Source organism: Andrographis paniculata, unplaced genomic scaffold (genome assembly GCF_009805555.1).
Source record: "Andrographis paniculata isolate CXL003 unplaced genomic scaffold, ASM980555v1 Contig49END, whole genome shotgun sequence".
Classification (NCBI taxonomy): Eukaryota; Viridiplantae; Streptophyta; class Magnoliopsida; order Lamiales; family Acanthaceae; genus Andrographis; species Andrographis paniculata.
The window spans coordinates 602,516-628,341 of record NW_026137583.1 but is presented as its reverse complement, the minus strand read 5'-3'; the positions used below and the strand labels follow the sequence as shown (position 1 = coordinate 628,341).

The 25,826-nt window shown below is 37.5% G+C and overlaps 1 protein-coding gene and 1 long non-coding RNA gene across 3 annotated transcripts; one reads left to right on the top strand and one right to left on the bottom strand.

Annotated features, from left to right (window-relative positions):
• Positions 1–5,042: 5,042 nt before the first annotated feature.
• LOC127253094 (uncharacterized) lies at positions 5,043–8,814 on the top strand. Its single transcript, XR_007839206.1, has 2 exons — positions 5,043–7,206; positions 7,858–8,814. It is a non-coding gene; the product is annotated as an uncharacterized LOC127253094 (long non-coding RNA).
• A 2,058-nt stretch (positions 8,815–10,872) lies between these two features.
• LOC127253041 (uncharacterized) lies at positions 10,873–24,169 on the bottom strand. Of its 2 annotated transcripts, none has more exons than XM_051277452.1 (6): positions 23,702–24,169; positions 23,502–23,599; positions 23,196–23,313; positions 11,459–11,647; positions 11,184–11,356; positions 10,873–11,081 (listed from the first exon to the last, which is right to left on the bottom strand). In XM_051277452.1, exons 1-6 carry the CDS (start codon positions 23,999–24,001, stop codon positions 11,054–11,056), a joined length of 906 nt encoding a protein of 301 aa, XP_051133409.1. In that variant the 5' UTR covers positions 24,002–24,169; the 3' UTR covers positions 10,873–11,053. The 2 variants fall into 2 exon arrangements, with proteins under 2 accessions (XP_051133409.1, XP_051133408.1); XM_051277451.1 differs by having other exon boundaries at positions 10,873–11,095; positions 23,702–24,166.
• Between the last annotated feature and the right edge of the window lie 1,657 nt (positions 24,170–25,826).

Here is a 25,826-nt window from a genome sequence, read left to right as displayed (position 1 = left end):
CACTCATTGCTTTGCTTGCCTCATTCCGATACATACTGGAAGAGCAGTACCGCTCGCCCAGTACCGCTTCCATCATCGCTTGTGTGTCATACATAGGTATTTAGAAGTACTGCTTTAACCGCTCGCCCGCCTTGAAATCCTACCCTTATACCTTTATATTAATATACAGTGGACCAGTTACCGCTTCGCTCACCCCTTCACATAAGCGCCAGTGTCCTCTATAAATACCCCAATTCACAGTCATTTTTCACTTTTACCCTATAGTAACTTCCTCAAGAAGCTTCAGTAACCGCCATTTCTCCGTGCACAAAAATTCAAAAATCTCGATTCTTCAGCCAATTTTAGTTCAATCTAGGGTAAGATCTAGACTAACCTTGGTCTATAACCTCGATTTTATGGTTCATTCTCTGATTTGATGCACAATAACACATAATCAAACATTATTTTCGTGAAAATTGTCTGTTCTTCAACTATTGCGAAAAAATTTTATATATTAGATTTATGTGAATCTAAGTCTGATATCTGCTAGATTTAGATATAATAACTGATATACTTGCTCCGTATGGATCAATGTTATAGTAATCTGTATGTTTGGGCGTTGTTTTGTGATTTTCTCCCTTTTTCACAACGGAACACTTACTAGAGTGTTCTGTTTCGTTGTGAGGGGGAGGGTTTAGGGTTCAAATAACTGAGATTTAGGAAATTACTGCTTGTATATGAATATTGTTTACAGTTTGGAACTAATAAGGCAGGATTCATAAGTTTTCCAAATTAAACAATATAAATCTGAAAAAACCCTAGGTTCAGAACAAGCCAGCAAAATAGATCCAAACAAGCGAGAAACGTCACGCAAGGAGTTCGAGAGGATTGAGGAGAAAATTGAAAGAGGATTCAATGAATCAAATCTACAGACGGGCGAAAGGTAGTAACTACAACCTCGGGGGCTGAATTTGTGGAACCAGCGCCGCCAAAGGCATACTACAGAAGCAAGAGGCTACTGAAATTAACTGAAGACTGGGGAAAGCTCAAAGAACTTAAGTCCATTCCATTCAGGAAATTCATCCCAGAGTTCCCGGAGGATTACCTCAGATTTGAATACACTGAGGAAACAAATAGAGGTATCCGGTGAGCGATTGGTGGTTGGATTACGAGGAACTGAAAGACTTTCAGTTGAAGGAGCTGAGGAAAGAATTTGCTCGCCAGAAGATAGGGGGAAGAATGAAGGCCTTCAGAAGCGAGAAAATTTCAAAGAAGAACGCCGCCGATGCTGCCAAGGATGTGTTGAGATCCAACCAGTACGACTCTGTCCATTTTGCGAACATCAAGGCAACGACGGCGTATGAGAAGGCAAAAGTGATAGGGATCCTCTATGAGAGAGGATCTGACCCCGAGAATATCTCAGGCCCGCTCGCCGACTGGTTGAGGGAACGGGGCCTGACCTGGTTGATCCAGAACCCCAAGGACCCAGTGGACGTGTCACTGGTGAGGGAATTTTACGCGAATCTGAGCAAACTGACAGTCTACGAAAATTATATATTCAAGGAAGATGGATAGACTGCTCAGCACGGAAGATCAACTGGGTCCTGGGCTGGAAACACCACTACCCTACCCAGGAGATGGAGAGCAGGCTACAGGCAATGGAGGACTGCAGCTTAATTGAGTTGCAGACACTTTATATGACCTTCGCCACCACCCCCAAATATGACAAGAGAAACCTGAAATTCGGGTCGGTGGACGAAAAGAAAAAGGAATGGATCAAGTGGTCGCTGAGCCGAATAATGATTACCACTCACACCACAGACATCCGTCCTGATTTCCTCCTTGCCTTGCACTCAAATTTGGAGGAAAAAGCTGATATTGATTTGGGCACAATTATCGGCATAGATATCTGGGCAAGAAGAAATGTAGAACGAATGCTGGGTCACAGGACCCTGATTACACAACTATGCCAACGCACGAGCGTCAGTTTGCCCACTCCAGCCCCAGATCTACAAATTAAGCCGCTGCTCCCAACGGCCTCTCACAAAGCATAGCTAGAGTCCAAGGGGTTCACCCTCATCCCCAAACAGAAAAAGAGGAAGGCGAAAGCGGTTGTTCCTCCCCCTCCACCAAAAAGAAGGTTGAAAGTTGTGAGGGAGAAAAGGCCCCGGAGGCAGCCGCTGGTGAAAAGAGGTCAAAGCGGAAAGAAGACCCCGCTCTGGAGCCTGTCGAGAAGAAGCAGAGGGTGAAAGTAGCAATCAGGAAAAATCCAACACCCCCTCGGCGAGCGACAAGGCAGGAGAAGGGAAAGGGTAAAGCGGTGGAAGAAGAAGCAAATAAAGATACGATCCCGCTTCCAGACTTGGAAAGGGGATCACTATTAGAAAACCCACCACTCAACCCGAACGACCTTCACCAACGAGGCCAACAACAGAGAGGGTGCCACCCAAGCCACTAAGTCCAACTGGCGATGAACCTGCCTCCGTCAACCAGCAGGGGGCAAGTGAGCCAACTGCTGCTGGAACAAGCAATGAAACCGCACCCGTTAACCAGCCGAGAGCGGAGGAGCCTACTGCTGTTGGACCAGAGGAGGAGCGGGAGATTGTCATCACTGAAGAAACCATCGGCCGGATCGATGTCACAATGGAGTTTTACAAAGAACAAACCGCCGAGGTCCCCGCTGCAACAACCGCTGAAGCTGCCAATAAAACCAAAAAGATCGAGGCAGTCATAACAACTCTGCCCATTCTGCAGTTGTCTCCGCAAGCGACAAAGACAACATCGGGGACGGCAGAAGGAGAGCCGATGCTATACAGTCCCAAAACACCAGTAGAAACTGGAACACCTACAGAAACTCTGACTCCGGCCTCAGAAAGATCTGATAAAACAATCTTCGATGAGAAGAAGAATGAAGAGGAAAAGAGATTTTGGAAAAACAAGCTCAGTTGCTAGCCGCAATGCAACAGCTACAACAAAAGCAGGAGCGTGAGCACAGAAGAAGAGAAAGATGAAGGTGTTGGCCAAGTTGCTAAAATATTGGAAGCCGCTGATCCAAATCCAGCTACGATTCAGAAAGTACTTAGAACTAAAGAAAGCAAAGCAGCTGGAGTATGAGGTAGCGAGGCAACTTGTGTTCCTGAGGGACGTTAGTTCGGCCGAGTCTGAGGGACAGTAACCAGCACCCGTGGAGGCAAGCACATCAGCCTCCCACGCAGGATTCGACACCCTAGGAAAACAACTGGATGAACTCGACGAAGCCATGCTCAACCAATACCTAATACTCCAATCACTAATAGATACACATACAGGGAATTTGGCTGAGGTACTGGCCACTGGCAAGAGGGCGAGCTCCGCACTAGAAGCGTGCGTAGAAGCGCTGGAGACTCAAGCTGCAAGCTTGGGTGCATCTCAAACAGAGATTCTGAAGGCACTTTCGGCCATCACCCAGGAAAATGCGATCCTTATGGAACAACAGCTTAATATAGCTAAGAGTCTCCAAAAAATGGAAGAGCTAGTGCGGCAGCTGACAAAGAATTTACCTCTGAGACGAGGACCCACACGCGAGAAAAAGAAATAAAGAAAGGTCTTCCCCCGTGTAAATTTTTTAAAATGGCAAGGGCTGTACAAAGGAAATGATCAACGATACAACAATTTTTGGTAACAAGTGAAATTTATCTTTATTGTATCTCTACCATAATCTAAAGCATGTGTCTTTATTTGAGATACTTATAATACCCCGCTGCGTTAGCCCTGTAATATGTTTTAGAGTAAAGTTAGATAACTTGAAAACACCAGACTGAGTAATCGTCCCTCGACCTTTTTCAATAATGCGAAAATTGGTGTTAAACTAAGTAACAGCGGATATGTCTTGTAAGGATTAGTGCCCCCTTGGTTTCAAATTTTCCATATTCAGTAGGGCAAACGAACTTCTGCCTATCGACTTTGTTCACAAAAGATGACTTGAAAAGAGAAATCCTTAAATATGGTTTAAGACACGATGTAAGCAAAGCAAGGAAGACCTATCATTACAAAGGAGCTGAAAAGGCCTAAGTGCGCGAAAATCAAGTAAGATCATGAGCAGACACACTATTTCTTTGAAACTCTTGATCCAAAAAAATATGATGATTCTCCGCACCCTTCGGCCGAAGGCTTCCTTAATAAAAAATAATCCCTGCTAAGCGAACAACGTAGACGATACCGGGATAACTCCACTCATGTTAGATCAAATGACGATTTTGAATGCTTAAGGATCAATTGTCTCTATCCGAGATTCACCTTGTTCCCAATCATGGCACTGATCTTAAGTAATACTTGACTGCGGTGAACAGAATAACTCTTCGATCTCATAATGTAGTTTGTTCGAAGACGAACAAAGGTTTAGTGTGAGGAGGTTTGATGACTCCAAATATAAGCATATTCCTCGTTTGACAAAACTACGTATTACTTGAATTTTTGTATAAAAAATATCACAATAACTGATTTATGGCATACTTTATTGATCTATCTCACTTGGCATGATCCAAAGTTGGCTTGTTGAGATTATTAACAATTTTTGCCCTATTAAGCGGTGTTTTGGATCCGAAAAAAGCCAAGGCAAATGAAACAAGCGACAATCTCCATCGCCCAGAAAAACTAAGGCAAGAGAGGCAAGCGACAACTTTCACCGCTCGCAAGCGACAGCCTCCAGCGCTCAAGCCAGCGATCAAACACCCACCACAGCGAAGCGACGGTAATTCAACACAAATATCGCCTAAGTGTCCAACCCGCAGCGGTACAACCATTCCACTACCAGCCAGTACAAGCAAGCCCGCTTAACTGCGTTGATGCCCTCCAGCCATCCGTCAAGCGAGGAAGATCTGCGCCCTTGCAAGCCAGAGCAAGCGAACCGAGCACCCTGGGAGTTATGGCCAGCAACTGCTTCAACAGAATAACCGTCACGAACTGACTAACTGCCTAGCGGTTGAAACCACTTTGTAACTGCTTGCAACCGCTATTTCTACTTGCTATAAATAGGGCCAGATATTTGTATGTAAAATATACTTCGAGAGGAATATACTAGCAATTAATTTTCGCGCATTCTAGTCGTCTTCCTGTTTCCCGAGAGCTCCAACCCTGTAAGGGAGTTCTCCACAGGAATGGCCAAGGGAGTTGAGATTTCTCTTCTCCCTTGGCCACCACTTTACTGTTTACTTAGTTTAATTTATTGCTTTAATTACAGTCTTTGTAGAATTAGAAATTTCAACTTTGGTAGTAAGTAATGAAATATCATTTGCTCTTCATTATCACTTCTTCCACACTTTTCACACTTATATAAATTCTAATTGTAAAGAATTTTTACTTAGCTAGTAAAGAGCACAAAAAGATTGTTTATCCAAGCCTTGTCTTTTGTCACAAAAATATTCAAGGTAGTTCAATGTAGTTGAGTACGTGGGAGCCTTGTCGACCTGCTTAACTACTGGTTTGAATTCAATCTTGATTAAAAAGAGGTAACAAAAGGGTAAATACACTAATGAGATAGAAATTGGAATAATTAATGGGGCATAGGCAGTGGTCTATTGGGTTGTAGAAACTCCTAGTGACAGTAGGGTTTCTTTCTCATAATGTTCTAATTCTGAGCGTCATTGAAGTCTTATTGTAAATCCCTTAAGGTCAAGTACCAGCAATAAAAGTTCTATATAATCTGGTTTATAAATTTACATTATCTCCTTCTCCCGTTTCCGTATTATACATATATGTTCGCTTAAACACCAGCACCATTTGCTCACTTCCTCCAGGAAAACCTAGCCATTAAGTAATGCACAATTCAGACACAACACCTCTCCTTCAATCTCTATCGCTCAATTTATACACATATGCGTTGTGTGTCATCCGCCCATGTCCTCTCGCTCATCCATCCCTGGCATCTTGCCCGCTCACCACCGGTTCGCTCGCCACTACTCCGCTCTTTACCGCTTTTATTTCCAGCTTTCTTTAGATTAAGATTTAGACCCGCTTTGCAACGGGTCCTTTTACTGCATTTCCGCCGCTTTCATGAGATCAATACTTGACTTAAATTCGTGATTTAAAATTCCTGTATTCGACCTGGAAACTCACCAGTTAAATAGTATAAATAATTATGATAACCATTCAGGGTCTACAACCACCAATTTTTTACTATATCTGATCGCTCTCTATAATCCATTACATCATAATCTTCGAATGATAATTCCTTGTGACTATATATACACCATCCCCAAGTCATCAGTCGCAGTATTATTTGGATAAAATATTATCCGTTGGATAGATTTATTATAATCTCAAACGGAAAGTTTGAAATTAGAATAAATTACAATCGTTTCAAACAGAAGGTTTGAAATTAGAATAAATTACAATCGTTTCAAACGGAATGTTTGAAATTAGAATAAATTACGATCGTCATAAACAGAAACTTTGTAATTAGAATAAATTATGACCGCTTCAAACGGAAGGTTTGAATTTAGAATAAATTAAATCAGTAATTAAGGTCATAATTATGATCGTAATTGATATTCTATCATTTTGGCCGAGTGAAGACGCCTATATAAAGCCCCCTTCATTCTTGACATACCAACAACTCTCTCCTCCTTTTCTCCTCTCTCCTAGCTTTCCGGAAATCTCCCCAACTCAATTTCTCTCTCGCTTTGTTCGTCGGAACACCAAATAGTAGAGGTGCCACTTTCATTGAAAACGTAAATCGTTTTATCTTTGGGTTAGAACGCCAGCCACCGGATACACTACCGGAGCGTATCTAATTTTCGAAAAGATGATCCATCGTCGACTCGGTCCTACGGTATATTTTACTCTTGCAATACCAATTTAAACCAACATTTTAACCTTATCCTTAATTAAAGCCATTTCCAAATCCTAAACCAGTCCATACCCAAACCCGCTTACCCTTTCTCCCACTCTCCCCAACCACAAACCAGAATGCCGCCCTCGTCTTCTTCTTTTCCGCCCTCTCTTCCTCATTTGATCGCCCGCCAACGAAGCAACGCCGTGCCAGACCACCAGTCCTCCACCACGCCAGACTTCAGCCCCCGCTGACCGTCATCTCTGTCTGAGCCTATCCCCTGCAACTGCGCCAGCGCCCGTTCGCCCGTGCGCAACACCACCGCACTGCTGCAACCGCTACAACGCCAATGTCGCCCTTCCTTTTCTTCTAGCGACGACAACCACCGCGCTATCCACCAGGACCAGTGCTTCGATTAGGTATTATTTTTTCATCTTTTTGTTCTAATACTTTCGATATTTTGATATATTACACTGAATTTGTGGAATAATATGTTGCATCGCGAATGAAAATTGAATCTCTTGAACTCCAGTGACTAGAAATTTGCCGTGAATTTTGTGTGATAATAATATTCAAGTGTTTGGAAAGCATGTGATTTGTTTCGATAGTAGTTCAATTTCAGAGTCTTCTACCTTGGATTAGTTATATTGGTGTTCTTAATTGCAACTTAACTTGATATGATGAACTCTTCTGGCCCCAATTGTTTTTGTGATGGTTGAATTGCATTGCCAAGAATTTTATTTGCTCTCTATGTTGATTAATCCTTGTCGTGACCCATATATTGGCTATTGGTTGTGCTATAGGACTGTTTTACCTATCTTGATTTGGTTTTGCATGTTTGAATCGATATTCAGTTTTTCTTTGTTGAATCTTGATTATATTTTTTCTTTAATGGCTTCTTTTGTTCGTACATTAGGTGTTCTTCACTTCATTACTTCTAATGTCTATTCTTTTGTGTGATGACATTTCTATTGATTACTGGTTGCGATTTGAGAGGCACTTGACTAGCTAGATCGTATGTTATTCTTTTCATGGTATACTCAGTTGCGCTTGGCTAGTTTGTTATGCAGATATGATAGAGAATTTCAAGCCTTGTCTTAATGTAGCGTACGGGGAAATCAAAAGGCGTTGGCAAGCAAAAGAAAAGCTTGCAATTGCTCCACCCTCTACGGACTCCAGGGAAGTTCATCTCTTATTTTATTTCTCTTTATATTGAAGATAATGTATGCTTTAGATGTGGGGAGGGGATTATGTAATTTTTTTGGGCAATTCTTTCGATTTGTGCTATTTTATGCCTAATTTGTTGTCCTTTCGCATATTTTTAGATTAGTCTGAAGTGAGTCAAAGGTGGTTTGTGTGATAGGTTAGTCTGGCATGATTAATGACATTGGATTTGAAATATGTAAATATGTTGAGTCAGATTGACATTTGAAAACTGTGAGAATTTGAGCCTATATTCTAAAAAACTTACGTTAAAAAAATAAACCACATAATATTCAAGCTTTTGGAATTTCTTTCATGTGTGATTTGTAGTGCTCAATTAGATGACCTAGAACTTGAATAATTATGCATATTCAACTTGCAATTATCAAGTCTTGCATTTTGAAAATGATAAGGACATTAAGTAACCCTGTTAAGTATTTCTTCATCACCAAGCACAGTATATTTTCTTTAATTAGCTCATTTGATCTTTTTTAGCTTATTTTTACTTCTATACTGTCTTTTAGCCTTATACTTTTTTTTAAAAAAAAAAAAGGCCTTTTTTGATTTGGACCCTATGTTAGAAAGAATTCCTTTAAATTCATGTTGTGATGCACTTATTGTTCAACGCTAGTTATATATCAAATTTGGGCATGAATAAATAACATGTCCATGAGTGATTGTTGCAATGGGAATTGGTGGTGAAGGTATATATATATAAATATATACACGTATATATAAAAAGGCAAAAGCCAAAAAAAAAAACGGCCAAAAAAAGAAGTCAATAAAGAAAAAAAAAAAAAAAAAAAAAAAAAAAAAAGAGAAAATAGTTATCTAGATTGAAGTATTATTGACGTGAGTATATATTGAAGTCATGGGATAGTGAATAAAGTAAGGGTTTCATTGTTTATGCCAAACTGCTTTCTATAAGCTTAGAATCGTGTTCTTTTCTGATATATTTTAGCCTTTGTATATCATTTTTTCTTACCCTTGTCATCAGCCCCGTTACAACCTTTATGAAAAGTCTCTTTTGATTCTTTATGTTTGATTTGAATATCTTAAGCGAGAGATATTTGATTTTAACTCAAGCCTATAAGATAATTTTTTGTAGCACTACTTGAGCGTTAGCCAATTATATAGTTATTTTCTTTCAGAGAGCATGAGTGTATACACTTTATCCTGTGAAGTTGACTTAGCTTGATATATTGAATTTCCGATTGATTTAGTTGTGTTAAATTCTCTTGTCATATTAAGTCGGCTGCGATTTCTTTTTGTTTGTTTCGAATCTATGCTTGAGAGCAAGCATGATCAGGTGTGGGGAGATTTGATAGCTAGAAATTGCATGCTTTAAATTTTCATATTATTTGCTATATTTGGTCGATTTTGATCGAATTTTACCTAATTTGTGTAATATTGTTTATTTATGATTTTCAGAAGAAAAATAATAAAATTGTTAAAATTGGAGGGAGAAAAAAAAAACAAAAATGCCCAATGATTTCAATAATTAATTAAAAGGCCAAAAAGCCCAATTATTCCATAATTATGGCATAAATAAAAGAAAAGAATGGAGAGGAGCCAAGGAAGAGAACACAGTGCAGAACAATCCTGGGGAGAAATTGTGCAACGGCGAGAAGAAGGAGGATTCTTCCAAGGAAATTCGAATTCTTCCCCGTCAATCCGATCAATCTCAGAAGATGTTTATTTTTGTTATCTTTGTTATTCTTCCCATAACTAGCGTGGTATGAATTTGTGAGATTAGACTATATTTTGATTTCATATTATTTCTCGATTCCTAAGTATTTCTATGATTTCTTATTTTAATATTTAATAATCTTTTATTTGGTTGGGTGTTGTGGTAGGGTATTTCAGTTAGATTAGGCTTCCGCAATCGCATTTTAATTTGGTTCAAGTAACAACTAGTGGTAGACACTATTAGAAAATCACGGAATCAATTTTAAACAATTCTGCATATTTAATTGTTAAATTAAATTAGACTCTTCTAATTCGAAAAGTGGTTAGAGTAAATTTTTCGTGCTATCATTAGGATTCTAATCTAATTAGGGAAGCAATTAATGGTTGTACCTTAACTGTAAAAAAACTATGAAAAATTTGGTTATTAGGTATGTGTCGATAACTATAACTAATTTATTTAGAAACTAATGAAATTAAATTTCTATACATGATCATAGCCACTATCTAAATGGTCAATTTCATTTCTAAATTGAAAACTTATTTTAATTAAGTTTATTCTTTACTCGTAGATTTTAGTTTAATATTTTTATTTTTATTTTTATTTTCGACATTCAAACCCCCTTTTTAGTATATTTATAAATATTAAAGAATTGAAAATAAATTATTTTTTTATTCTCAGAGAAGATAATTCTACTTCAACTATATTACGTTTATTTTTATCATGAAAGTAAATTTATTTTATTTAAATTTTATAGCATATGAGGGATACGGTCAAAATATAAAGGAGGTAATTGAGTGTAACTAATAATTACAACAAATGCTGGTAGAAGAAAACATCACAATGACAACCCAAAAATGCAGTTTGTTTTTTCTTTCTAATTTGATTTATTTCCATTTTCATTTTTTAATTGTTGTTTTTATCATTTGAAATTATTTTCCTTCGGTTGTTGTCTTTAAATTCCAAGTCTTTCATTTAATTTTAAATTCCAATAGTTTAATTAATTTATCTGTTAAATTCCTACTTTTCATCTCTTTTATCCAATTTACAACATTTATTTTTTTGCTTTCCTTCAAATCGTTTATCGTTTAGCTTATACTTTGATTTCATACATTTAATTTGAAAGCATGTTTAATTAAAGAAGTGGAGATATTATCCAGATGCTTTCTTTGAAAAAGGCAGAGAATCCACCACGTGAAATTATTGAGCAATAATATATATGAAATATCATGTGTACATTTTCACCCAAAATGGCACATCTGAATAAGGTGATGACGTGATACTTGCGGATCAATTGCATATCACCACACATATATATATATAGGAGAAATCGCTATCGCAAGCAAAATTACTGCTACTCTCCTGATCAATCTTCGTCAGCTTCCCAAAGAAATTTTGCGTACGCTGCACAGACATCGCTGAAACCGTCCCCAAATTATGCTTTCAATATCAAACTAACTCATGAATCTGAAAGAATAACTAATCATTGCAATTAATATTAATTACCTATCTTGGGGGGCAGCTTGGATCGCTTGTTCAAAGTGGGCAGTAGCTCTATCTTTGTTGCCATGGTGCTGCCACAACATATTGGCATATATAGCGCGCGTTTGCCCGTCACTTGGGTCGGCTACTATAGCGCGTGCGTAGTATTCCTCTGACCCGCGAATGTCTCCTTTCACCTATGAATATCATTTGATAATTGATACCACCACCTCATCTCATATCATAGAATACATAGAAAGATAAGATCTCATCACAGTTATGTTTTAGTTTTAGTTTACCTGATTCAAATAATTAGCATAATTTCTAAGGAATAGAGGGTTGCAAGGGTCTTCCTCGACCATCCTCCGGTACTGATCATCTTCCTTATCGTTACTTTTGGGGCTAGAATATGACTTCTTAAATTCTTGTTTCAAGTTGGTCTCCAACGGAAGAGTTTCCGGAGAACCATTCCCATTCCCATTGTTAACCTGCACCCATTTTATCCAAAAAAATAAAATAAAATAAAATACAACCGCTGGACAAACAAGTCAAGGTGACCTGAGGCGTCCAACTCCCGTACCACCATACCATCCCTTACGGGATTATTTTTTAAAATAGAAAAGTTTCCTTAAATTTTTAGAAAATATCCTATGCAATGGTTTCAAAATACGAGAGAGTGTCATACAATTTTTAAATTATAAAATAGTATAATGTTTTCGGCATATTTCTCATAATTTCTTGTATTCACTATTTTTTTTTCAATATCAAATCGAATACTTATTTTTTATATTATAATAAAAATTATTTTTATGTTTAAAGCATTACATTAATACTTATTTATAATACAATATTCAATCACTTAAATTCAAATTTTTCACTATTTAAAATATATTTCAAAATCCCAACACCCAGAGAAGCGCAACCTTCAGTATCATAACATCCTCAACAACCATAAAAGGTAATCATTTCAATCAATACACAATTTTTCTCTAGTATAATATCATCATATTCAATCATTAAATAAATATATAGATAAATACAAATTCTGTGGCTATGTAAACATGCAGAATTTTATCAATTTTAGCATTGTTTATAAAATAGTAACTTTTCCCAAAAACATCATCAAATGTCTACTTTTTTTAAAAAAAATATCATACTCCCTCTTCCCACATAATTTGTCCCACATAACTTGTCTTTTTATTTTTGAAAATATAATTATACACTTTAATCACATTTTTAATTTTATTATTTTTTTAATCTTAATTAAATTATTTAATTATCATAATCTTAATCTATAATTATTTTTACTAATACACTTTTTAATTACTTATAATTATATTTTACTTAAATTCTCGTGTCTATAATAACACGCCTAATCACATTGGACGGAGGGAGTATAAAATAATAATCTTTTCCTATTTATGCAATTTTCCAAAACTTAAAAAACAATATCTATCTAACTGGAATCTGTTTGTTCAGATGTAGATTTGGCAGTTCAATTTATAGTTGAGAATGATAAAAAATTAAATTAATTAGTTATTATATTTAATATTATGTTTTAAATAAAAAATAATAATATTCAACATATAAAAAGATAAATATTTATTGTCATATTTAAAATTTGGAAACAGTGGAGGAGTTTTAGGCCAACATGTAAAGTTATTTCTTATAAGAACTCACTGAACTGATTAATTCTAATTTGTGTGATTAAATTTTAATTTAATGGTGATCATTAACTTAAGGAGTAAAATCATAATTTTAATTAATATATAAATTGACGCTCAATAGCCAACAATCTCGTACCCATGAATCCCACGAGTACTACTTGTTTTTGCGTATACGAGGAGAAAGTAATAATTATATAGAGTTGTCAAAAGTAAATCCGACCCGAAAAATCAAACACGTTCGACCTAAAATTTTTCAGGTTTGGGTTTGAGTATTTTTGGTTTGAAAAAAATCGAGTCGATCCGAACCCGAAACGAAAAAAATTCGTGTAGTGTTCGGGTCGTATTTCGGGTTGACCTGATAACCTGAAATATAAAAATCAGGTTAGGTTTTGAGTTTCGTGTTTCGGGTTGACCTGAAATTGTTATTATTATTATTTTAATTTATAATATTTATATTATTTTAAATATAACATAATATAAAAATAAAAATAAAAATGATATTTTTTAGGTCAATTTAATTTTTTAAAAATTTTCGGGTTTGTTTCGTGTCGGGTTCGTATCGGGTTTGTTTGGATTTCAGGTGACCTGAAACTAATTCAGGTCAACCTAAAAGAATTCGTGTTGTGTTCGAGTCTAGGGTTTCAGGTCAAATTTTGGGTTCAGGGCGGGTTCGGGTTGACAGTTTTTTTGTTATCCTCATGACTCAACCCGACACGAACACAACCAAAAAAGACGAATTGACACCCCTATAATTATATTCTAAAATATATATATATATATATTAGTATTATTTAATAATTCTATTAAACTAATAACTTAGTAGTATTTTAACTAGCAAATATTATATAATTAACTATCACATATATAATTGTTGACGTATTTTTTTAACAATAAAAAGTAAAATTCGAAAATAGGAAATATCTTCGAATTTGATAGATGAGTGCCTGAGATTAGGAATCTCTAAACACTGTAGAATACATAAAATAAAATAGGAAAATAAAAAAAAAAAGCTGGAAAATAAAGTGGTGATCCCCAAAAGCAATTCTTTTGCATAAGGTCTGTGATTGCTCAAGTTTCTTCCATCGTCGTCAACAACGACGCGTTCAAGCCAGAACGCCTCCTAGACAGTATCAAGACTCACCTTACTGATCCGAAAAACGCCTATCGCAAATGGTACGCAAGGCTTCTTCCCCACTTCGAGGACCAATGGAAAAATCAAGGGATTGATAAAGCTATCCTCCTCTCAACACAACCTCTATATCTGCACGACAAAGTCCTACTGGCCATGGCAGCCTTTTGGCATTCTCAGGCGGGTGCCTTCTTCCTCCCCTCAGGTCCTATTGGACCGACCTTGATGGATATGGCAGTTATTGCACATCTACCAATCGTTTGCGACGATCTTGTTCTGGTCTCTTTCGGAGGTCAAGAACCTACTCTCAACCATCAAGGTTGGGCCCTAGCTAAACTCCCTGAAAAAGAAAGGGGATGGACAAATTTTGTTAACAAATATCAAGGCAATGAGGGTACCCCTGTTTCCGAACTGGAACATACAACCTTCCTCCTCTTTTGGCTTTGCAGGTATGTCTTCTCCCTTTTAATTTCTTTTGTATCTCCGAAGTTTGGGTATTCAGGTTAAACTCTTTCTTTCGTCACAGGTACATAAGTTTGGGTATTCAGGTTAAATTCTTTCTTTCATCACAGGTATATCATTCTCTCCTCTTCTAAACTTGTTCTTTCTACTCAAGTTGACTTAGCCATCCAACTGGCTTGCGGCCATTTTTTCTCATTGGGAACCTTGTTTTTAGCTAACCTTTTTTAAGGTCTAACTCGAGTGAGTTCCCGCTTAACTGATACCAAAAAGGCAGATACTGCAGCTTCGGGACCATTCTGGTTCCTAGAACTGTAACTCCGTCTGTATTTTCCTTCCGCATTTTCTGGTCGCCTCCCTATTACTCCCAATCCTTATAGATCCATTGGTTATGCTCTAGCCAGACTAACCCCTAATTCTTCTTGTCTATGTTCATCCGACCCTGTAATAGCCCAAATTTTAATTGAGGATCGTAGCAATTCCCGCTTCTACGTATACGAAACTTTAATACAGTATTCAACCGATCTTTTCTTACTCCATCCTGATCCAACTCATCCTCTAACTCGTCCCGATCCTATCCCTCATCCGACCTACTCTTTTTCATGGGACGTTGCAATGAAACCCCGATCTCTTTTTTCCAATAGGAGGTCGGATAAGAAAAACCGCAGGTCATTTTATACTTACAATTATCAACCCTAATTTTTGGCTAGACAATTTGGCTGTTGTCAGGGCATACCCGGACCCTTGGCCAGTCCCCACCTGATATTTCAAAGCCCGGAGGGACTAGTGATCCCCGAACTTATCCCGACCTATATTTCCCATCTCACCAACTACATTACCTCCAATTCATACTTACCTTTCTGCCCAAAACCCTCAACGACTGAAACTTTCCCTGCCTTGTGGTCAACTACCTGATCTTTGCTTGCCCCTTCAACCGACCAACTGGTCGGGAAACTTGCTCCACCTCCAGCCTTGGCCCTTGGCTCTCCTCGTTTAGTAGCCATAAGAACAAAAAGGCAGGCGCCTGTTGCAGGCGGGTCTGGAACAAAGAGGCAAAAGAAAAAGGCCACCCCTGCCATTGATAGACAGGCTATTGAAGAATACTTGGCATCTCTGCCAGTAGACACTAGTGGGATGCCAAATATTTGAGGCAACAATTTGGTAAGTCTGTTCCTTTCAATATTTCATTTTTCCTTGCGGACCTTTTTAATTTTAATTCTTCTGTTTCAGAAGATCCTTCATTGCCACCGACCACTGCTTCATCTATCACTCAACCGACCGACCATCAACCGACCGAACATCAGCCAACTGTGGCGCAATCTCCCATCAATCTTACTTCATCCCAATCAACTGCCACCCCGACCATAGACCAACCACCTATGGTCCCGACCGCAGAACAACCACCTATAGTCCCGACCGCAGAACAACCAACTCTTTCCCCGACCACAGAACAACCAACTGTGGCCCCGACCACAGAGCAGCCAACTGTGGTCCCGACCACAGAACAACCAACTCCCAGGCAAACAGAAGTAAATTTTTCCTGATATTTCTTTACGAGGAATATCTATTTCAACCATTAACTCCAAACCTTTTACTGTAGGCACACTGACCGGAAGAGTCAACGGGAAGGCAAATTCCTCTTCCACCGCTTCCAGCATCTGATGTGGTCGCAGCGATGTCCGACCAACTCGTTGCTCTCCCTGATCAAATTGCGGAACCACAACAAGTGAGCGCCAGACCCTTTTTCAATGTACCCCTTTATAAAACTTCGGACACTTAAAACCTATTCCGACCAGGAACCTATTGCGAATGTGGTACTGCCTGACTAGGTCGTGGAATTGCCCGACCCAGTCGCTCAACAAATCGATGAGGTTCCTCCTGCTGCCCCTGAACCAGTCCAACCAGACCTACCACCTCACGATATAGAGGAAATTTCCTCTTTACTGTCGGGTGAAGCCTCTGTCAATTTTGCCCCGCGGGGTTCAGTCAGTATTCTTTCTTATCCAGTTTTTAATTTTCTCCCCTCCAATGGTGCTTAATATTCTTTGTTCAGGGTATGGAACTAGCAGCCGCCCATCACCTTCAACTAGGGGATGAGTCTGTTGCTGGCCCGACCATTCGCCACGGCAACTCTATAGCTTTCCAACTCATGGCCCCTTCTGAGGCTACGGCCGCCCTAAATCAGGTAATCTTTAACCTTATATCTCAAAGAGTTCACCATGTTTTCTTAACTATCTATCCTTTTCCTGGCTTAGGCTACCCAGGAGATGAATGTTTTAGCCCGAATAAACCTCCCGACCTCCATCAGAACTATTGTAGAACGCTGCGCCGACTTGGATTTTGCTAACTTGGAAGTAGTTGACCTCTCGGCACTAGTTCAGGTTGCAATAACCCTATTGGTTCAACCCGCCTTGGAGTCGGGAGCTTCCCCTATTCTTGATCGGATGATGGCCAGGATCACCGAACTTCAAGCCGAACTCCCTCTGATCCGACCCCCATCATCCGAGGCAACTTCATCTCAACTGGCTGTGGATCCTACCAATCTTGAAGCAGATTTGAAGAAGGTCAATCAGGACCTTAACATTGCTAGGGCCAGACTGGACGAACTCCGACAAGCAAGGCATATATTAGCTGCTGAAATCTCCCACAAGACAGAAGAACTTCGACGTCTCCAAGAACAACTGGAATCTCTGGATGATAGCATTCAGGAAAGAAGTCGTCTAGTTGAGGCACATTGCCTTAACCAAACAAGTCTTTGTGAGCAACTTCAGACGGCTATACAAATGAGACTTGTCCAGAGACATCAAGAAGCTTATCAACGTCGGCGGGCCATCAAATCAGAACTAAAGTGGACCGACCTCAAAACTGCTTTAAGGGCCCTTCTTTCTATGTGATCCGAATATCAAGTATATAGCTCCAAACTTAATTTGTATATAATTCCTATTCTGAGAACGTAGATCCTACATTCTTTGCGTTTATACTAAGTCTAACATAAACACAGATCCATGTTTATTGCCTATTAATAAACCCACCTAAATTAGAAACCAAAACATATATAAACTTCGTACCTCGAACCTCAAACGTCATCATCCTACTCTTTTACTAAACATGGTTTCTCCTCGCCTTCGCGTTCCTCTTTCCAACTGGGAAGGTGCTCTCCAACCATTCTTAGTAGGAAAGCATCCCATAGGTCACCATGCTGAAGACATGATACAGGTTCTGAAACAACTTGACTTCAAATTTAGGTTCTCCGGTAAAGGTAGGAGAACCATTCATCATACCATCCGACTGATGGAACGTATATCCACCAGCTACGAACCTTATACTGACATACTTACACGAATCGGATCTTGATCATCATCTAGACATGATAAATCATCATGTAACTGCAATTCTCCCAAACCTTAGTTGGAACAACGATTTCCAACAACAAAGATCAACACTCTCCAGACTGAGCGTCCTGGTTGAACGAGAAAGTCATTCTCTACAAGATATGAAGGCCCGTACTGATCAAGACCTTCAAGACATGCAAGACCAATAGGGAGGCGATCAAAAAATACGGAAGGAAAATACAGACGGAGTCACAGTTCTAGGAACCAGAATGTCCCGAAGCTGCAGTATGTGCCGTTTTGGTATCAGTTAAGCGGGAACTCACTCGAGTTAGACCTTCAAAAAGGTTAGCTAAAAACAAGGTTCCCAATGAGAAAAAATGGCCACAAGCCAGTTGGATGGCTAAGTCAACTTGAGTAGAAAGAACAAGTTTAGAAGATGAGAGAATGATGTACCTGCGACGAAAGAAAGAATTTAACCTGAATACCCAAACTTCAGAGATACAAAAGAAATTAAAAGGGAGAAGACATACCTGCAAAGACAAAAGATGAGGAAAGCTGTATGTTCGTTCGGAAACAGGGGTACCCTCCTTGTCTTGATATTTGTTAACAAAATTTGTCCATCCCCTTTCTTTCTCAGGGAGTTTAGCTAGGGCCCAACCTTGATGGTTGAGAGTAGGTTCTTGACCTCCGAAAGAGACCAGAACAGGATCGTCGCCTACGATTGGTAGATGCGCAATAACTGCCACATCCATCAAGGTCGGTCCAATAGGACCTGAGGGGAGGAAGAAGGCACCCGCCTGAGAATGCCAAAAGGCTGCCATGGCCAGTAGGACTTTGTCGTGCAGATAGAGAGGTTGTGTTGAGTGGAGGATAGCTTTATCAATCCCTTGATTTTTCCATTGGTCCTCGAAGTGGGGAAGAAGCCTTGCGTACCATTTGCGATAGGCGTCTTTCGGATCAGTAAGGTGAGTCTTGATACTGTCTAGGAGGCGTTCTGGCTTTAACGCGTCGTTGTTGACGACGATGGGAGAAACTTGAGCAATCACAGACCTCATGCGTTCAACGTCTACGGTAGTGGTGCAGTAAGGGCGTATGGTGGGAGTAAGAACTTTTGAAGCCACAGAAGGCACTGAGGGATCAGCCCCATCGAAAGGAAGCGCAGGAATATACTGGTTAGCCATTTATGTGAAGGTGAAGGAGACGAAGAGGAAGGAAATATCAAAGGAAAAAGTTAATGTAGAAACAGAAGGGAATTTCCAGAACTTTGAATGCGTGAGTTTGAGAAGGTGAATGTAGGGTTTAACATAAACCCTTTGATTTGATGCGGCACAGTGTGATGATTACATTCTGTAAACCCCTAAACGTCACGTTTCCCGTAGGTTAAGGAGTGACGTTTCGGTGTTAGGCGAGAGGAGGCAAGTTGTTGAGCACAAAAAATGGTAGGTAGGGTTTTTTAAAATGGGCCTGCCAAATTAGGTTAAGATTTATTCAAAAAGTCTAGTGGGCTTTTGAAAGTCCAAATATAGCTGCAAGGATCGGGCGGTCAAGTCGGGTACGATCAGGACGGGCGCGAAGGTTCGGGTGTAAAGGTCGGACAGTGGAGTCGGACCTAGTCGGGCCAAGCTTAAAGGTCGGACACGAAGGTTCGGGTGTAAAGGTCGGACAGTGGGGTCGGACCTGGTCAGGCCAAGCTTAGAGGTCGGGCGCAATCAGTGTCGAATTTGAAAGTCGGGCATGATTAGGTCTTGTATGGAGGTAAGGCAAGATAAGGTCGGACGTAATAAGGTCGGGCGGTGAAGTAGCTAATCTGCAGGTCGGGTGAGAAAGCAGTTTCTGATAATGGAGGGTGGTTTCAACTGACGAACAGTTTTTTAAGGTCGGACGTGGTAGGACGGTTGACACACGTGTCAATAGAAAAGAACTTCTGGGACGGTTAACAGCGGTGATGGTAACCGATCAGATAGCGATTTGAACCGTTTTCTCAAGGGGGTTATTTAAGGATCCAGTGCTGTTCGAATAAAGGCATCTTCAATCGACATCAAATTCAAGAGAATTGCTTTTGGGGATCACCACTTTATTTTCCAGTTTTTTTTTATTTTCCTATTTTATTTTATGTATTATACAGTGTTTAGAGATTCCCAATCTCAGGCACTCATCTATCAAATTCGAAGATATTTCTCTATTTTCAAATTTTACTTTTTATTGTTGAAAAAATACATCAACACAAGTATTGTCGTTTTGTTTGTGTAAGAAGAAAATAATAATTATATTATAAAGTAATACTCCCTCCGTCCTTAATAATCTATCGATTTTTATATATTGGTTCGTCGTATAACAAAGTATCAATTATTTTTTAGTAACTCTATTATATATAATAAGATTAGTTTAGTCTTTTTACATTTATTTTTAATATATTCCAATATAATATTAATATTCCTAAACTCTGTGCAAAAAATAAATAGATAGATAAATATGGGACAGAGGAAATATAAATTTAATAATTTTATTAAACTAATAACATATACTATTTTTAAATAGCAAATATTACATCACCAAATATCACATATATAATGGTATAATAAGAACACATGCAATTTCTATTTAAACATGAAATACACTAATTTAAACAAAATAGCAACACTTAATCGGTATAAAAGGATGCATATGAAAATAAAAAAGCACAACAAACATTTTAATATAATACTACATCCGTACCATATATATATATATATTTATTTACTTTTTACACGAAGTTTTAGGAATATTAGTATTATATATATATATTTATTTACTTTTTACACGAAGTTTTAGGAATATTAGTATTATATTGGAATGTAGTAGAAGTAAAGATAAAAAGACTAAATTGTCCTTATTAGTATTGTATAATATAAAGGTAATGACATTTGTGTAATATATTATAATTTGGAAGGGTATTTGTAATATTAGGTAAATAGTACAGTTACTAAAAAAGGAAATGAATACTTTGTTATGGAACGAACGAAAATGAAAAAATAGATAGATTGTTAAGGGATCGAGGGAGTATATGATAGAAAAAATACATAAACCCTATAAACCCTAAAAATAATTGTGATCGTAAAATAAAAAAACACAACAAATATGTTACTCCTTCCGTCCCACTTATCATGTCTACATATTCATTTCCGTATGTTCTACTTATTTTGTCACTTTTCATTTTTAGAAAATAATTATACACTTTAATTTTATTTTAAATTTTTTAATTTATAATTTTTTAATTTTAATTAAATTAATTAATTATTTTAATCTTAATCTAAAATTATTTTTATTATACGATAATCATTTTCACTAATATATTCTTAATTATTTACTAATTATACCCCTACTAAATTTTCGTTCCTACAGTAAATGAGATACGGCAGCCGGGACGTAAAAAGTAATACTCCCTCCGTCCACTAAATAAGTATACATTTACTTTTGGCGCAGAGATTAAGGAATAATAGTATTTTAATTATAGTGGGTAGATAAAAGTAGTGAAATGACATTTTTGCTCTTACTTTTTTGGTATAAAAGTAATGATGTGATGTAAAGTAGGGGTATTTGTGGAAAAAATAGGGTATTTAATGAAATGGTTATTTTGTAATTGGACGTCCCAAAATAGAAACATGTATACTTTCTAGCTGGACGGAGGGAGGATATAATAAAAAGTATATATATATATATAAACCCTACAAACAATCTATGATCATAATATTTTCTTAATGTATGTCAGAAAAAAAAATAATTATTATATTATAAGTTAATATTAGTATGATTTTCATGAATAAGAATATCTTCTTACATAATCACAATAAAAATATAATGACTGTATAAAATATTACATCTAATATGTATTTAATCGGAGTACATACAAAGTCGTTTGAGGAAAAGTTAGTCTCTTTAATTTTATTTTTGCTTTTCAAAATTTTACTATATAACCCTTACAATTTTTTTTACTCCTTTCTCTCTTTTTAATATAGTACATTTTTTGAGTTTTACATTAAATTAAAAAATAATATTATTTAATTAATAATAAAAATGTAAAAAAAATTGATATTTTTATCTATTTGACTTTGTGTGTAAATTAGTTGTATAAGTAATTATATATTTGTAATTTAAATAAAAGTTAAGAACTATTCCCTCCGGCCTCGTCTAAATAGGCTCTGTGAAGTTATGTAATAGATTAAAAAATAATAGTATTTTATTAATTAGTGAAAGTGTATAAGAGGTTTTGACATTTTTGCCCATTTGACTTTATGTAAAAAATAATTGTATATGTAATGATATATTTGTAATTTAGATAAAAGTTAAATATATTTTAGTATTGATATATGATTATTTATACTAAAATATGAAATAAATACTTTGGAGTAAAACAGACGAAAATAGTAAAAATGGTATTTTGAGTTGCAATGAATAGTGTATTTTAGTATTAATGTATAATTATTTTATTAAAATAGAAAATATATATATTTTTTTAAATGTTGAAAAAAAAGAATTGAGACAAATATAATACTCGTTCCGTCCGTCCCAACTCAAAGTACTTTTTTATTATTTCCGTCTGTCTCACTCTAAAGTATTTTTTTACTTTAGTAAAAGTAATCATACATAAATACTAAAATATCCTTTTAACTTTTACCTAAATTACAAATATATCATTACACGTACAATTAGTTTTTACATAAAGTGAAAATGAAAGGTCAAAAATATCAAAAATTTTTACATATTTTTATTAACTAATAAAATACTACTATTCTCTACGTCCACAAAATAATATCTTAATTTTCTATTTGAGACCTCCAACAACTATTGTCCTATTTCATTTTTTAAATACAAATTTTACATTTTTACCTTTCATTCATTTATTACTTTTAATCTCTATCATACACTTAAGGGCAAATTTGTCCATTCATAACAAAAAGACAATCACCTAAAAAAAGTGCAAATATACTTTAGGACAATAAAAATTAGATGAACGAAGTATTATTTTTTAATTTACAGTAAAATTTCAAATGGACCATCTGGATCAGACGAAGGGGGTAGAAAATATCACATTACAACGCAGCTAAGTAAACCAATTTTTATACAATGCCAATTGTGTTAATTGTATCTATTATTTGTCATTTAATCTTTTACAAAATAAGTTCCTATACTTTATTATTTAAGACAATTTTGAACATATAATTTAAAAATTATTTCTAAATTTGATATATTACATGATATTCCAAAATTCATCCAAATCCTTCTTATTTGCTTAATTTTGAAAACTTTCAAACCAAATAAAAAAATAAAAGAAATCCCTAAAAGCCAAAAAAAAAAAAAAAAAAAAACTATGACTAAAACCAAACACCGAATAGTTCTCCCAAACAAACAAACCATTTTATAGCTCACTATTTTAACATCAAATTAAACAGAGTAGCTAGTTCAGAAATACCTTAGAAGCATTAGCCAAGCTTTCTTGATGTTGATGTTGTTGGTCGCCGTCGTCGTCGTCGTCGTCTTCTTCTTCTTCTAAACTCCATAGGTAACTGGCGTATGCCGCAAGACTATGGCTGGAGGGAGGAGACAGAAAGATATGATATGATATGATTGATGACAACTATGAAGAAGCAATTAGCGAAGACAGACAGAGAGACGGAGAGATGTATCTATCTATCTATCTATCTGATTGTGTATTTATTTATTTATTGGTTTTTAGAGTAATGGTAAGGTTGAGCGAGAGAGCACCTTTCTCCCTCACCTATCTTGGGCTTGTGGATAGAAATAGTCATCGGAGGAGGAGGCTTTAGCAGCAGCTCCGTTGTCGTCGTGGTCGTCTTCTGCAGCCCCTCTCTGTCCCTGGAAATAGTAGCACTTATCGTATTCCTCTTCCAATAAACCAATTAAATCCAGTACTGCTATTATCTAGATACATATCGAGTGAAATCGAAAACAACGAACCTGGAGGTGGTTCTGAGGATTAGGATTAGGATTAGGAATAGAAGCAGCAGTAGTGACTGAATTAATGTGGTGATAGGGACTTGATTGAATCACTTGTTCCTGCTGCCTGCCGAAGCTGAACTCACCTGCTTCTGCAGCGGCCGCAGATCTGTCCAGCAGCTTCGTACGATCTTCTTCTTCTTCTTCAGCCCCAAACTCAATTTTCTCTTCGCTGCTGTTATATATGGCGAAGGATGGCTCTGTGTGCAGCACGTACTCCTCCCCTTCCTTCTCCTTGGAGTTGGATCCCTCCATCATCATCTTGCACGAGATGCAATAAACTACAAGGGATTTAAATCAGATCCTTGCACCTAGGAACTACTTTCATTTTCTGTGGTGGGGAGAACTTGTTATTAGTAGTCTCTAGATAATATGATAATCTGAGTGAGCATTGATTTTCGTGAACAAGGGCCTGGGCGGCAGTCCCACGTGAAGTAAAGTGATAACAAAGAGGTAAGTAAATAATCCCATCAAAAAAGACGAGGTAAGTAACTAATGCAAGTCAGCTTTAATATTCCTTCCGTTACAACCTTTAAAATTACTTTGGGGACAAATTTGCTTATGAATTGTTCGTCCTTTGTTTGTTCAATACTCAATTGTCTCGAATCAGGATTTATAATAAATTAAAAAATAATAATATTTTATTAGTTAATGAAATTATGTAAGAGTTTTTGATAATTTTTTATATATATATATAATTGCATGTGAAATAGTATGTTTGTAATTTAAATAAAAATTAAAAATATTTCTGTTAGTGTATGGTTATTTTTTGTAAAATACAAAAATAATACTTCCTCCGTCATTCAAATCTATTCTCACTTTCTTTTTTTTGGTTGTCATCCAAATTCACAATTGGATGACGGAAGGAGTACTTTGAAGTGGAATATATGTGTTGATGTATTTTTTCAACAAACAAAAAGTAAAATTCAAAGATATGGAAATATTCTTAAATTTGATTAATTAGTGTCTGAGATTAGGAATCTCTAAACACTGTACGGTACACAAGAAAATTAACTGAAAAATAAAAATGCTGAAAATTTAAAATGGTGATCCCCGAATCTGACTTTGCTTTGTTGAAGTTGATTGAAGATGATTTCTCCAGAAAAATCCAAATCCTTAAATACTCCTTGAGAAACAGTACTGGAAACCGTCGCCCGAACAGTTACAAAGTCTCTTTTTCAACCGTCTGCTAACCCTTCTCCTGCTTACACGTGCCCTTAACCGACCACAGTATCATTCTCACTTACTCTCAACAGTGTTTAACTCCCTGGACCGGCCGCAGACCTTCCGCCTCTTTGGCCCGACCGTAAATCTTCCGCCTACAGACCATCCGACTTGTTAGTCCAGCCGCAGACCTCCCAACTTAAAGACCATCCGACTTATTGGTCCAGCAGCAGACCTCCTGACTTAAAGACCATCCGACTCATTGGTCCAGTCGCAGACCTCCCGACTTAAAGACCATCCAACTTATTGGTCCAGCCGCAGACTTCCCGACTTAAAGACCATCCAACCTGCGGACCTCCCGACCTGAGGATCTTCCGACCTGCGGACTTTCCATCCTGAAGACTTTCCGACCTGCGGACCTTTCAACCTGAGGACCTTCCGACCTGCAGACCTCCCGACCTGAAGACCTTCCGACCTGCGGACTTTCCGACCTGAGGACCTCTCGACCTGAGGACCTTCCGACCTGCGGACTTTCTGTCTTGAAGACTTTCCGACCTGAGGACCTCCCGACCTGAGGACCTTCCGACCTGCGGACTTTCCGTCCTGAGGACTTTCCGTCTTGAGGACTTTCCGACTTGCGGACCTCCCGACCTGAGGACCTTCCGACCTGCAGACCTTCCGACCCGCTATTTCCTTAGAAATATATCTATTTTACCTGAGTTTCCCACGGTGCCCCTCGGCCAGTTCAATCAACTCGATTGCTAGGCCCATTTTTTCTTTTTACCTTGGGCTTTTTAACCTAATTCAAAATTTCATATATAACAACTTGCCCGCCGCTAAGGGACTTTCAAACGCCATTTCTCAATCGTCGTTTGGAAGTTCACAAATCACAACCCTACTGAGAAATCACCTTGGCAACTGC